Source organism: Tupaia chinensis, unplaced genomic scaffold (assembly GCF_000334495.1).
Source record: "Tupaia chinensis unplaced genomic scaffold, TupChi_1.0 Scaffold000361_2, whole genome shotgun sequence".
Lineage (NCBI taxonomy): Eukaryota > Metazoa > Chordata > Mammalia > Scandentia > Tupaiidae > Tupaia > Tupaia belangeri.
The window spans coordinates 5,411,585-5,425,154 of NW_006159858.1; the positions used below are offsets into that span (position 1 = coordinate 5,411,585).

Here is a 13,570-nt window from a genome sequence, read left to right on the forward strand (position 1 = left end):
GAAACTCTTTGTCTGTCATTTTGGTAACGTCCTCCATATTTATGAGACATGGAGGAGCGTTTTACTTTGTTGGAGACATATTTCCTTGTTTATTCAGACCTGAGACTCTTTTTCTACTTCTAGCCATTGGAAGATGTATTCCCTTTGAAAACCTCTTAGGGGAATGTTTCTCCCACTAGGAGTAGGAGTGTTTCTTTTTGGTCAGGAATAGATGTTTGCCGAAGTCTCTCTTCTGTTGTTTATACCAATGAGATCTCAAGATAGGAACTCTACTGAGGTGTCTAAAAAGCAGTAATTCCATTCTCACAGGTTGATCAGTATAAGGGAGGATCCCAGAGACACTTGCGTTACTAGGGAATTTCAGATGTGTGATTCTAGATCTTTCTAGTCCCTCTGTCAGGGTAAGAAGTGCAGAGGAGAGGATAATATGAAATGAAATGAAAGACTGATTTCGCCAGAGGCTTCTAGTTGGACCTGTTGCCTGCGGCCTGGAAGGACAGTCTGTGAAGAGAGGCAGAGCTAGGAATTAGCAATAGAATAGGTGGGCTCCAAGGGAAAAAAAAGAAAAAAAAGCCACAGAAAATTTCTGTCTACCTACCAAGGAGGTGGAGTTGGGCTGGGGAGACTGGAAGTGGGGTGGGGGTCAGAGATGACCCTCCCTCAGAGTCCCTTGCTGACCGGAGGCTTCTAGTTGGACCTGTTGCCTGCGGCCTGGAAGGACAGTCAAGGAGGTGCAGTCGGGCTGGGGAGACTGGAAGTGGGGTGGGAGTCAGAGATGACCCTCCCTCAGAGTCCCTTGCTGACTGGATGCTTCTAGTTGGACCTGTTGCCTGCGGCCTGGAAGGACAGTCTGTGAAGAGACGCAGAGCTAGGAATTCATAAATTGATTTTTACACTAGGAAAAGAATTGTTTGAAGCACAGTTGTATCACAAAGAGTATACTTTAAGATTTTTGCCATGCAATGCATGCAGTTGCTAGACAGAGACAGATACAGTGAGAGAAGGAAGATGAGAAGTCATCCCCTACCCAGGAGGAATTCCCATGCAGCAATCCTTTCTCCTACATTCTCTTCTTAGGATTTTGGGCATGTGCTCACACATGACCAGTGTTTATCAAGCCTATATGTCTTTGCTTTGAACCACAGGGTCAGCTACATAGGATCCAGCACCTTAACCACCATGCCACATGAATACATATTAAAAAAAAAAGAATAATTTATTTAATTTTCTTTATTTTTATTATTTTTTAATTTGACCAGAGAGAGAAAAAGTGAGAAAGCAAGCTACCAGGTCTGGGACTTGAATCACAGTTGGCCGTGTGGGAGTGCAGTAGAGATTTTTGCTATAGTGCACATGCACTCGCCAGAGAGACAAGAGAGAAAGAGAGATAGAAAGCAAGAAATCATCCCTCGGGGGGGATGGCCGTGCTGCAGTCCCTTCTCCTCCATTCTCCCCTTGGGATCTCTGGCACCCATGCACACATGCCTGGTGTGAGGTTTAAGCTACCGGGTTCAGGACTTGAGCCACAGTCAACTATGTGGGAGTCCAGAGATGTAACCGTTATGCCATCTGCTGGTCCCTAGGCCTCATATATTTTTAAGAAAAGTTGTTTTTTTAAAAAAACATATTTCAGACCAGTTAGTGACTAGTGGTTGAGGTGGCTGGTGGCACCCATGCACACATGCCTGGTGTGAGGTTTAAGCTACCGGGTTCAGGACTTGAGCCACAGTCAACTATGTGGGAGTCCAGAGATGTAACCGTTATGCCATCTGCTGGTCCCTAGGCCTCATATATTTTTAAGAAAAGTTGTTTTTTTAAAAAAACATATTTCAGACCAGTTAGTGACTAGTGGTTGAGGTGGCTGGGTCCCATATGGCTGACCTCATCATTTGAGTCCTGGACCTAGCAGCTTGAGAAACACATGAGTCTGTGCATGTGCAAAATCCACAAAGGTGGGAGATATGGACAAGAAGGAATTGCAGTGTTACAGTCCCCCGTGGGGGTATTTTATCACTTTCTCTCTCTTTTTTTCTCTGTCTCTGATAAGCACATTCACTCTCTGGGAAAAAAAACCAAGCAACATCTTTCATACCTTAAAAATGCCTGTTAGCAGTTTTGAATGAATTAATCGTAGGTTTTTGCTGTAGGCATATGTGCTCGCCAGAAACAGAGATAGGGAAAGTGAGAAATTATCCCCCAAGGAGAATGGCCATGCTGTAGTCCCTTCTTCTCTTGGGGTTTTAGGCATGCATATGCATGTGCCTGGCTTGATTTCCAAGCCTCTGGGTCTAGAACTTGAACTGTGGTCTGCCATGTGGGAATATGGTGCCTTAACCACCATGCCACCTGCTGCCTCATTTATTTGTTTTTAATTATGGAGCTTGTGTCAGCTAGGGTCCTATCAGGAAAACATAAACTATAGTAAATATTTAAAAAGAGAGAATATGACACAAAGAGATTGTTAAACAGATATAAGAGAACTGAGAAAGAGAAAGTGGGGCACTGAGGTAATACACAGACAGTGACGTTAGGAGACAGCAACCTTCCCTGAGGCTGTGGGTATAAAAGGGAAAGGTTGGAATGACCAGAATCTGATTTGGAGAAGAGGTCCTTCAGTTTTGCCCTCCGAGGAAGAAGCATTACTTAGCTGGTGTTGTATCACTGAGTGGCCATGAGGAGGCTCGTCTGGGACTGCCCAAAATAAGCTGATGATACCAACTGCTATTGCCAGTGTTAGAAACTTCTGGTGAGTGATGCTGACAAAGTACAAGGAAAATGAAGAATATGGAATTCAGTTTCCTTTTCACTATTTATTCCAGTCAATATCTAGTATTCCCTTTTGGGGAATCCTAAAGGGAGGCAGCTGGAAAAGAGTAATATGCTTTTCAGGGTGCCTTCCTCAGAATCACAAAACAGAACAAGAAGGCCCGTGACTGTCTTAATGATGATAGCTTAATTACCATTACAGAGCTCAAGGAGAAGAGTTTCAAAGTTACAGGTCATTCTCACCTATGGGCACAGATTAAAAAGAATCATATCATCCTCCCTAATCAGGCCATTTTTAGGCCTCCCAAATCTGATTTTTCCATTTCCGTTTTCTTTTCTTCTTCCCTTTCTCCTTCGCCCACTCCTCCCTCCCCCGTAATTTGCTGGAGGGCATACACTCTTGCCAGAGACTGGGAGAAAGCATCCCAATTGGGGATGGTCACCCCACAGTCCCTTCTCCTCTATTTCTCCATCCTGTTGGGATTTGGGGCATGCATGCACACATGCCAGGCATGTTTTACAGTCTGTGGCCAGAATTTGAACTGCATAGTCTGTTCTGTAGGATCTAGCTTCCATAGCCATTAGGCCAGAGGCCAGCTGTCCTTTTTCATTTTCCATTTAATCTGACCTACTTAAAAACATTTCCTACTTCCTTCAATGTGATTGTAACATTTCATTAGTGATGTTCATTATTTCATCACTAAATAGTTTTTTTTAAATTAAGAATTATTTTATTTAAGTTTATTTATTTACTTATTTTAAAATTTTATCAGAAAGGGATAAAGTGAGAGTGAGTTGGGGGAGGGGAGTGAGAAAGCAAGTCTCAAGGTCTGGGACTCAAACCATGGTCACCCATTTGGGAGTCCAGTACCCTTAACCACCACACCACCTCCTGGTCCTGCTAACTAGTATTTTTGGCTTTTCAGGGTTTCCAGGATAGTGTGTCCTCGTATCTTCACTTTGAATAGTGACCATTAGATGATGGTGAAGAATTGATAACAGGGCATTTGTATAGACTATGTGGTAGTACACTTTATCCTAGATAGTAGTGTACGTTTTGAAAAAAGAATACATCCAGGGAACCAGCAGTTAGCATAATGTCTATGTTGCTGGATTCCCATGTAGCCGACCGCGGTTCGCGTTCCGGACCCCGTGTGGCTTAAAACTCACGCCAGGCACATGTGCACGCATGCCCAAGATCCTGAGAGGAGAATGGAGAAGGGATTGCGGTGTGGCCATCCCCCCTGGGGGGTGATTTCTCGCTTTCTGTCTCTATGTCTCTGTCTGTCTGGCGAGCACACGTGCCCTATAGCGAAAATCTCTCCAAAAAAAAAAAAAAAGTTTACATCCTGGTGGAAATGATTGGGGAGATGTTGATCAGAGGATTCAAAGTTTCAGTTAGACAGGACGAATAACTTTAAGACATGTATTGTAAAACATGCCTATAGCTAGTAGCAGTATATACTTGAAAATTGTAAGAGCAATAATTTTTAAGTTTTTGTTTTTTTATTTTAAGTTTTTTGCCATAGGGTCAGAAAGCTAGTGATAAGGAAAGTGGGGGAGGGATGGCTATGCCACAGTCCTTCCCCTCCACTCCCCTCCTTGGATTTTGGCCATAAAACACGCACACTTGCTCTGTGTGATTTCAAGCCGTCAGGTCTGGGACTTAACCTGTAGTAGACCATGTGGGAGTCCGGTGCCTTATAACCACCATGCCACCTGTTGGCCCCAACAATTTTTTTTTTTTTTGAGAGGTAGGGCGCGTGCGCTCTCCAGAAAGACAGAGAGAGACATAGAGACAGAAAGCGAGAAATCATTCCCCAGGGGTGATGGCCACGCCACAGTCCCTTCTCCTCCATTCTCCTCTTGGGATCTTGGGCATGCACGCACATGCGCCTGGCATGAGTTTAATAAACCACTGGTCCAGGACTTGAACTGTGGTCAACTACATGGGAGTTCAGTGACATAGCATTATGCTAACTGTTGGTCCCAGCCCCAACAATTTTTAAGAATTTTTCACTCTAAGTAAGGTAATGCATCTATAAGCCAGCTTTAGTCACTCTGCAATGTAAATATACTTCAGAACATCATTTTATATATCATAAGTAATGCAATTTTCTGTCAGTTTTAGAAAAATCATCCTGGGGCTAGCAGGTGGTGTGATGGTTAAAGTGCTAGACTCTCACATGGGTGACTGCAGTTTGAGTTCTGGACCCAGCAGCTTGAAAATCATGCTGGGTATGTGTGTCTGTACCCAAAATCCCAGAGGAGAATGGAGAGAAGGGATTGTGGCATGGCCATCCTCCCTGGAGGAGGTGTGATTTTTCACCTTCCCTCTCTGAGACACACACCCCCTGGCAAAAACCTAAAAAATAAAAAATCCTTTCTGTAAGTCAAGAAGAAAAAGAAATAATAGGAATGTGCACTCCAGCTATTAACTATTATGACTTTGTTTGTTTTTACATTTATTTTCTTTTATATCATGAGAGAATTTGTCTAAGTTAGTTGGGGTTCTCCAGAGAAATATAACCAGTAGAGTTCATGTGTATGTGGGGTGGAGCCTGGAGGAAAAGAGTGAAAGAGATGGAATGATTATAAAGACTTGGCTCATGTGATTATGGAGGCTAGCAATTCCAAATCTGCAGACTGGGTTAGCAAGCTTAAAATTCAGGAGAACCAATGGTACTGTTTCAGTCCAAAGAGAGGCAGGTGGCCATCCAGGAGAGCTGATGGTGCAGTGCAAGTCCAAAGGCTGACAGGCACAGACCCTGGAGAGGTCTGTGTTCTAATTCCAATCTGAAGGCCTTCACTTTGGAAACCCAGATAAAGTCCGAAGGCTCACATTATGGAAAACAATCTACTTTACCCAGAATTTACCAGTTTACAAGTTAATTTCATCCAGAAACACCCTCCAAGTTAATGAAAATTAACCGCCACATTCTCCTAAGACTTTGTGACTGTTTATTACTAGGAAAATATTAAGAACCTTTTCTGTTGAGCTTTATTATGGTTTTTTGTTAGGGAGAATGTCTTTGAATTTTCCTTTGCGAAGATTTTGTACCAGTCAGGATAGGGTAGGTTATGTTGTAATAAAAAAAACCCAAAAAACAAAAAACTAGGGCTTCAAATAACAAAGGCTGGCCTAGCCACTGTGCCACAAGTGGTTGGACAGCTTCTTGAGATCGGGGACCTCATGGGGGGATTAGGTTTTGTTCCTGGACCACCTGATTAGGTTGAACATAGTAGTTTCTTTATTTCTTTTCATTCTCTCTGCTGTGGATTGGGGCAGGGAGTCTCTATTCAGTACAGTCACTCAGGGTCCAAAACTAAAGCATCCAACCTCTTAGGCTTTGCTAGTGACCATGTAAGAGAAAAGAAAGTTCTGAAATGTCTCACATTGACAGTTTAAAGCTCTTTTCTGTTAATGCCACATTGTATGTCATTTTCACCATGAAAACTTTGGCCAGAACTAATCACATGTCCCTGTCTACCATTACAGAACCAGGAAGTTTAGTTCTGGCATGTGTATATTGAGCAAAGGCATCGATGTTTGTCCGTCATCGTCTGGCTTATTTCACTTACCATTACATCTTCTAGATTTGATCATTTTGTATCGAATGAGTAGAAGTGGAAATAGTTGGCAGACTACGCTTTACCTCTGCCTGTACACTGCTGACTCTTTAAAGATGTAAAGAGGCGCATAGCAGTGTGTCATTTGCAGCCTTTATGCCCATTTAGCATTCTGATTCCCAACTAATCATTCCCCCCTTTATTTTGACATGTATGCCAGAGATTTCTCTCAGGAAAATCTATCTCCTCCTCGCACTCTTGCTATTCTCTTATCCTCCTCCTTAGACTTGTCAGCAATGACAAATCTAAGTGAACATTTTAAGTTTGAAACAATGACGTAGACTGCAAGACGGATACAGAAAGGGGAAAATAAAATTAGTCTGAAAATGACAGAGAAGATATGTTTAAAGGAATACTTAATTATACAAGAAAGTAAATTTAAAGATGGGGAAGGAGAGAAGTTTTATAAAAAGGTAGCTCTTATAACAATTTAAAACAAAATCAGTAATTGAAAACACTTTTTGAGATTCAGGAAAGGAAAAATTAAAATATTATATAACATATATTGAGTTGTTGGGAAAGACACTACTTTTTCCTATGTGTTTTTTTTTTAATGCAAAAATGCAACTTGACTTTTCCTTTTTAAATTTTTTTTATTAAGAGACTTCTGCTATAGAGTGCATGTGCTTGTAGGAGAGACAGAGAGAGAGAAAGTGAGACATCACCCCCTGGGGAAGGCCACAGTGCAATCACTTCTCTATTCTCCTCTCGTTTTTGGGGGCACTCACACACACGCGCCTGGTGTGGGAGTCCAGAGACATAACCACTGCGCTATCTACTGATCCCCGTGTATGTTAATAAAATCAAGGATAATATCATGTTCATTTTCAATCATGAACACATTATGATTCATATTGCTAATATTTGCTCTGCTAGTTTTTTTTTTTTCCTTTCTTTTTTGGCATGTATGATTGGCAGTGTATTCTGTGTTCAGTTCTGGTATGCTGTTTCACAACCCATTTGCCCTATCTATCTGCATTCCTGTGGCTCTTAAACACTGTTTTCCTGAGCCCCTCCTAACCCTCTACTCCCCCCAACACACATACACACACACACACACACACACAGTCTCTGGCTTCTATAGTTGTCCTTTCTACTTCTGCGTCTTCAAATATTTCAGTTTCTGTCATAGAGTACAGACATTTTGTGTATATTGAGCAAGGATATACACTGTCTGTTATAGTCTGGTTTATTTCACTTACCATTATATCTTCTAGATTTAACCACTTTGTATCGAATGGCAAGATCTTGTTCTTAATGGCCAAGTAGTGTTCCTTGGTGTTTTATTTTTTAAATCCAGTCATCAGTTGTTGGACACTTAGGTTGATTGTGTCTTAGTTATTATGAATAATGCTGCAGTAAACATGGACGTGCAAGCGTCTTTCCAACTGGCTAATTTTCTTTCCTTTGGGTAAATACCCAGGAGTGAGATTATTGGGTCACATGGTAAATACTATTTGTAAAATGTTGAGGAATCTCCATATTGTTTTCCACAGTGGTTGTACTGATTTCCAATCTCACCAGTAGGGCATCTGGTGGAGTATTTGCCGCTTTCTGATTTATGGAGTAGATTCTATAATGCCTGAGGCAGAGCAACCCTCAGGACTAGGTGTGTCCCTGCAAAGGGTGTCTAGGAGGGTCCAGAAGCTCCTCTCAGATCCAAGCCAGGCTTGCATGCCTGCCTCTAAGGGAGCAGGTCTGCCCACTGCACCTGAATGTGACCCTGGCAAGTTTGTCCAGGAGGGGCTGGAAGCAGCACTATCTATGAGACATGAGGACTAGATCCCATGTAGTAGCTGTGGAATGCCTGCAATATGGTAAGCTTTAATGCTCAGATGGAGCTCTGTGAATGCAGTCTGGGAGATGCAAGAGGCAGGACCAGTCTTCGTAGCTCACGGAGTCTGTTGGGCCTTCCGGGCTTTTCTAGAAGTTGGTCAACCTCTAGGTCCAAGATATGGTTCTGGCAAAAGTGGTCCAGTAGGGGCTAGTGCCCAGTCTTGGCTTTCTGATCCAAACAGGGCTTATGTAACTACTTACAATTTCTGGGGCTGAATTAGTCCTTCAGACCCAAATGCAGCCCTGACAAGGTAGTCCTAGGGGTGCTAGAGGCCAGTCGTGCCTTTTGTATCCAAGTAGGACTTGTGTACCTTTGCATGATTTCCTGGGATGAGACAGCCTTCCAGACCCAAGTGTGGCCCTGGCAAGTTGATCCAGTAGGGGCCAGAGACAACCCTATCCATGCAATCCAGGAAGCAAGTCCTGTGCAGCCTGAATGAAAAACTTGGGGTCAGGGCCAACAGGTGGTGTAGTGGTTGGAGCGCTGGACTCCTACATAGCCAACTGTGGTTTCAGCCCCCGACCCAGTGGCTTAAAATTTACGCTGGGTGCATGCATGCCCAAAATCCTGAGAAGAGAATGAAGGAGAAGTGATGGTGGCATGGCCATCCCCCATGGGGTGTGATTTCTTTCTTTCTCTCTCTATGTCTCTCTGGCAAGTACATGTGCCCTTTAGTAAAAATCTCTTCACAAAAAAGAAAACGAAAGAAGAAAAAGGGAAACTTGGGGCCATGGTAACTACCCTCAAGGCCAGAATGTGGATCAATGGAGGCAATCAGGGAGAGGAGGAGGCGTACCCAGTCTTCATGGCCCTAGGAGTCCGTTGGACCTGTCTGTCCTTTCTGGGGGCAGGTTGGCCTCCAAGACATGGATATGGCCCTGACAGACGTGGTCTAAGAGGGACATATGCCAGCTGTGCCTTCCAGATTCAAGCAGGGCTTGTGTACCTTTCTGTAGTTTCTGGGTGTGGGTCAGCCCTATAGGTCCAAATGTGGTTCTGACAAGGTAGTCCTGAAAAGGTCAGAGGCCAACTGCACCTTTTAAATCCAACTGGGGCTTTTGTACCTTTCTGTAATTTCCTAGGACAAAGCACCCTGCTACATACACCGAGTGCAGCCCGACAAGTGTGTCCAGTAGAGTCCAGAGGCAAGCTTGTCTGTGAGACCCAAGGAGCAAGTCCTGTGTATCCTGCCTGAAATGCTTGGAAGGGCAAGGTGACCTTAAAGGCTGGAATCGGCCCTATGAAGGCAGTCAAGAAAAGGAAGAGGTGTGCCCGATCTTTGTGGCCCACAGAGTCTGCCAAACCTATCTGTCTTTTCTGGGGCCAGGTTGACCTCCAAAATCTAGATATGACCCTGGCAAAGTTGTTAGAGGTTTGGCCAGATGCCAGATGTGCCTTTCTATTTCAAGCAGAGCTTGTGTACCTGCCTACCATTTCCAGGGACGAGGCAGCCCTCTGAACCTTAGCGTGGCTCTGGCAAGTTCCTCCAGGAGGGCTGTAGGCCAGCCTATCTGTGAGACCCTACAAGCAGATCCCTTGTGGCCTTCATGGAACACCCAGTGGTAGGGGTGAGACTGGGGTCCTGAATGTGACCCCAGAAAGGTTGTTTAAGAGGATCCAGAGGCAAGCCTCTCTTTCCGTCCTTCACCAGTCTATAGCCTATTGATAGAAAGCCCCAGGATTCAAGGAGGCTGATCTGATTTTAGCAGACTTGTGCTAGGAGTTAGGTGGCTTCATCAGGCACTCCAGGATCAGGAGGTGGTCTGAGGCAGTCTCTGATCTTTTCTAATCTGACCTATAGTGGGGGTCTCTGGTTCCCTCCTCCCCTTTCCTTTGCTTATACTTTGAGTTCAGAAAGGACCAAAGAAACTGCACTGTGGTAGCCCAGATGGGGAAGGTCACCACTGCCCATAACTTGCTTCTGAGGAGAGGGAGAGTTTAGACCTGGCTTGCCTGCCAGTTAAGGGAAAGTATCCAGATTCCTCAGTGTTTGTTTGGGGGCATGGGGGTTTCTAATCCTCTACACTCTTGTAGGAGAGGCAGGAATCATAAATCTTGAGTGTGAGGGGATTCTGGTGGGCTTCAGTAGTTGTGGATGCCCACTCCATTTATACTCACAGAGACTTCTCTTCTGTGTTGTGTCCTCTGCTTTAGCCAGGCTGTGAGAATGCCAGATTGCCTGATCCCCCTTGCAATTCAATCTCCACCCACTGTTAAGCTCCCAAGATTGCACCGAGCTCCCTGGGGTTGGGATGGGAGTTTCAAAGTTTTCTTTGAAGTGGAATATTGGTATATTTTCCTATGATAGTGAACTCCATATCCATTTTGTAATTTTTCTGCAGATGGAGAGTTTTGGAGTCCTAGGTAGGAGTATGAAATTCAGAGTTACAGAGACATCTCATGTCCTATCCCACGGTGGGGTAGGGCTTTGGAGCCTCACCAAGTTCAGATGATTCTCTCTTTACTTTTCCAGGTAGAGATTCTGTGCTTCAGAATTTCCCAAAGTCTTTTTCTAGCCTTTTGTCAGTCTCACCTCATTCCTTTGCTAGAAGTAAAGGCACTTATTGAATTTTTAAAAATTTTTTCCCAGAGAGATGAACAGTGGGTATTTCTAGTCAGCCATCTTGCCTCCTCCCCACCAGTGTATAGAATTTCTGTGTTACTGTTTTTCAGATATTTTCTGTTTTTGTTGGCTTTATTTTACAGTGTTAAGTGCATTTTTAGGGCATGAATAAAAATTTTCTTTTTTTTAATTTTTGCCAGTCCACAAGTTGGAAGTATCATTGTAACCAGCAATATCCTTTAGTCTTCAATTTCCATACCACTATGCCTATCTATGAGATTCATTTTGTGTTGGACTGAAATAATTTTGGTAAATGCACATGCAGTTTGTATTAGCTTTACAATGTCTATAGAAAATATCACCTTTATCAGAACTAGAAAATTGTCATTAAAAATAAAAATAATCCCTGCCTGTATTGGATCTATATCCTTAAGATGAAAGAAGCTAATGGTAGAGACTCATTGTGTTCAGGTAAAATTTCAGGAAATGGTAGGAGTAGTATGATTACTGATGAATTTTGATTGTCCTATAATAAGCTACTAGCTATAGCTGTCAGTTTAGCAGTATCGCTGAATAAATTCTTTTACAGATTGGAAAATTTTTTCCTGATTTTTGTCATAGGGTGAGTGCACTTGCTGGAAAGAGTGAGAGAGGTAATGAAAGAGGTAGAGAAAGAGGGAGAGTAAGACTCCACCTCCCCATGGGGGTATGGCCAAGTGCAATCCCTTCTTTTCTATTCTCATCTTGGGATTTTTGGCATGTGTGCACACATGTCTGGCATGTTTTCCAAGCTGCTGGGTTGAGGGCTTGGACTGTAGAGTTGGAAATGTGGGATCTAATGCCTTTACCACCATGCTACCTACTGCACCCTGGACTAGAAATTTTAAGGGCTGGTTCATTATTTCAGTTTCCAGGTATTTGAGATTTAACCTCACTACCATGTTGTATAATCTAAAGAAGAAATTCTTCAGTTGATGAGAATTATTATTGGCTAGACTTCCTTTTCAAGATTATGTTAATCCTGGAGATGTATTGTTCAATGTGCAAATCAAAAGTAAAATATTAACATTTTTTGTTTTTTAAATTGTTCTATCTCTTCTTGCTTATAATTTATTAACTTCTTTTTAATGACAGACGAATACTTAGTTCAGTGGAAAAGAGCAGACAGAAATATAAACCCGCTTCTCTTACAGTGGAGTTTGTCCCTTTCTTTTACCGTAAGTAACACCCCTCATTTCTCTTGATTTGATTTTTATCTTTCTTCTGATTCTTTTTTGTTCTTTTTCTAACTGACCTTGATTTGGCTCTGATAACATAAAAGTTGTAAGAATGTATCACTGGCCTACTTGATTTGTGCTTAACTATAGTTATTATTCTCATTTTTATTTAAAGTGTTTTTCTTTTGAGAAGAGCTCAATTTTGTTTAAGAATTACTTAATTTTATTCATCATCATTATTATTTTTAATTTAACTAGAGGGAGGAAGGGAGGAAGAGAAGGGAAGAGAGAGAAAGAGAGAGAGAGGGAGGGGGAGAGAGAGAAAAATAAAAACAGAAAATGAGAAAGCAGGGAGAGAGAGTGAGAAAGCAAGCTGTCAAGTCTAGGACTTGAACTGTGGTTGACCATGTGGGAATCCAGCGCCTTAACTACCATGCCACCTGCCGGCTCCTGAGCTGAATGTTTTGATTGATGTCAATGTATTTTAAACTTTAGAATTTTTACTGAGAATTAGAAACTTATAAGAGTTGGCTATTATATATGTGATTTATATGGACTCTAGTTTGGGCTGGCCTCTTCACTTAGTGGATAAGGGAGCTAGATCCCATATGGCCAACTATGGTTTGAATCCCAGCCCATGTAGGAACAAGTATGAACACCTTCTTTTACCATGTCTATTCCACAGTATAAAAAGTCATACAGTTTGGAAAGGAAAAAAGTAAAACTGTACTTTTTTTGCATACAACATGGTTGTATAAATATAAAACTCTTAAGTAATTATACAAGACTACTATAATTTTTAAGTGAATTTAGTAAAGTCAGAGGATGTAATATCAGTACACAAAAATAAATTGTATTTCTTCATATTACTAACAAACAATTGAAGAATATAATGAAAATAAACATTTACCAAACATAAAAATATGAAATATTTTTAGATAAATTAGCAAAATAATATATGCAATATGTGTGTACAAGATATAAACATTTCTGTTGGGTACCGTGATTCTAAGCCAAGGGGGTTCCCACACCCACATTTTTATAGTGCTTGGCCTGCTGTGAGTACTCTTGCTAGTAAAAACTCTTCACACTGTTCTGCTGCATGCCAGGTTTCCTGTCCCATATCCCCTGTGTGAGCCTGGTTCCAGGCATGGCCTACTGTGGCTATGTGAGTTTGATTGTCTAGCTAAAGCCATTATTACTACTGGTGGTCAGACAGAGTGGCACTGCAGTCGTCTTCAAGCAATCAAACAAAGGGCTGTTTCATGTTTTATTAAAAACTAGAAAATATGGTAAAATAAAACTGAAACAAATATGGCAAAATGTTAAGGTCTGCCAAATTTTAGTGGGAAATACACAAGGAACACAGTGCTTTGTTTGTATTCCACAAAATTTTCTGTATTTTTTTTGGAGAGGTTTTTGCTATAGGGCACGTGCGCTCTCGCCAGACAGACAGAGAGAGACATAGAGACAGAAAGCGAGAAATCACCCCCCAGGGGGGATGGTCACGCCACAATCCCTTCTCCTCCATTCTCCTCTCGAGATCTTGGGCACGCA

At 42.3% G+C, this 13,570-nt stretch overlaps 1 protein-coding gene across 7 annotated transcripts in view; it reads left to right on the forward strand.

Moving 5' to 3' along the window:
• The window catches only part of NBEAL1 (neurobeachin like 1), a 209,066-nt gene that overhangs the window by 61,302 nt on the left and 134,194 nt on the right, over positions 1–13,570 (forward strand). For all 7 annotated transcript variants that reach the window (XM_014589572.2, XM_027773657.1, XM_027773656.1 and 4 more), the window contains exon 7: positions 11,931–12,013. In XM_014589572.2, coding sequence (XP_014445058.1) covers positions 11,931–12,013 — 83 coding nt within the window. The remainder of the gene's footprint in view (positions 1–11,930; positions 12,014–13,570) is intronic.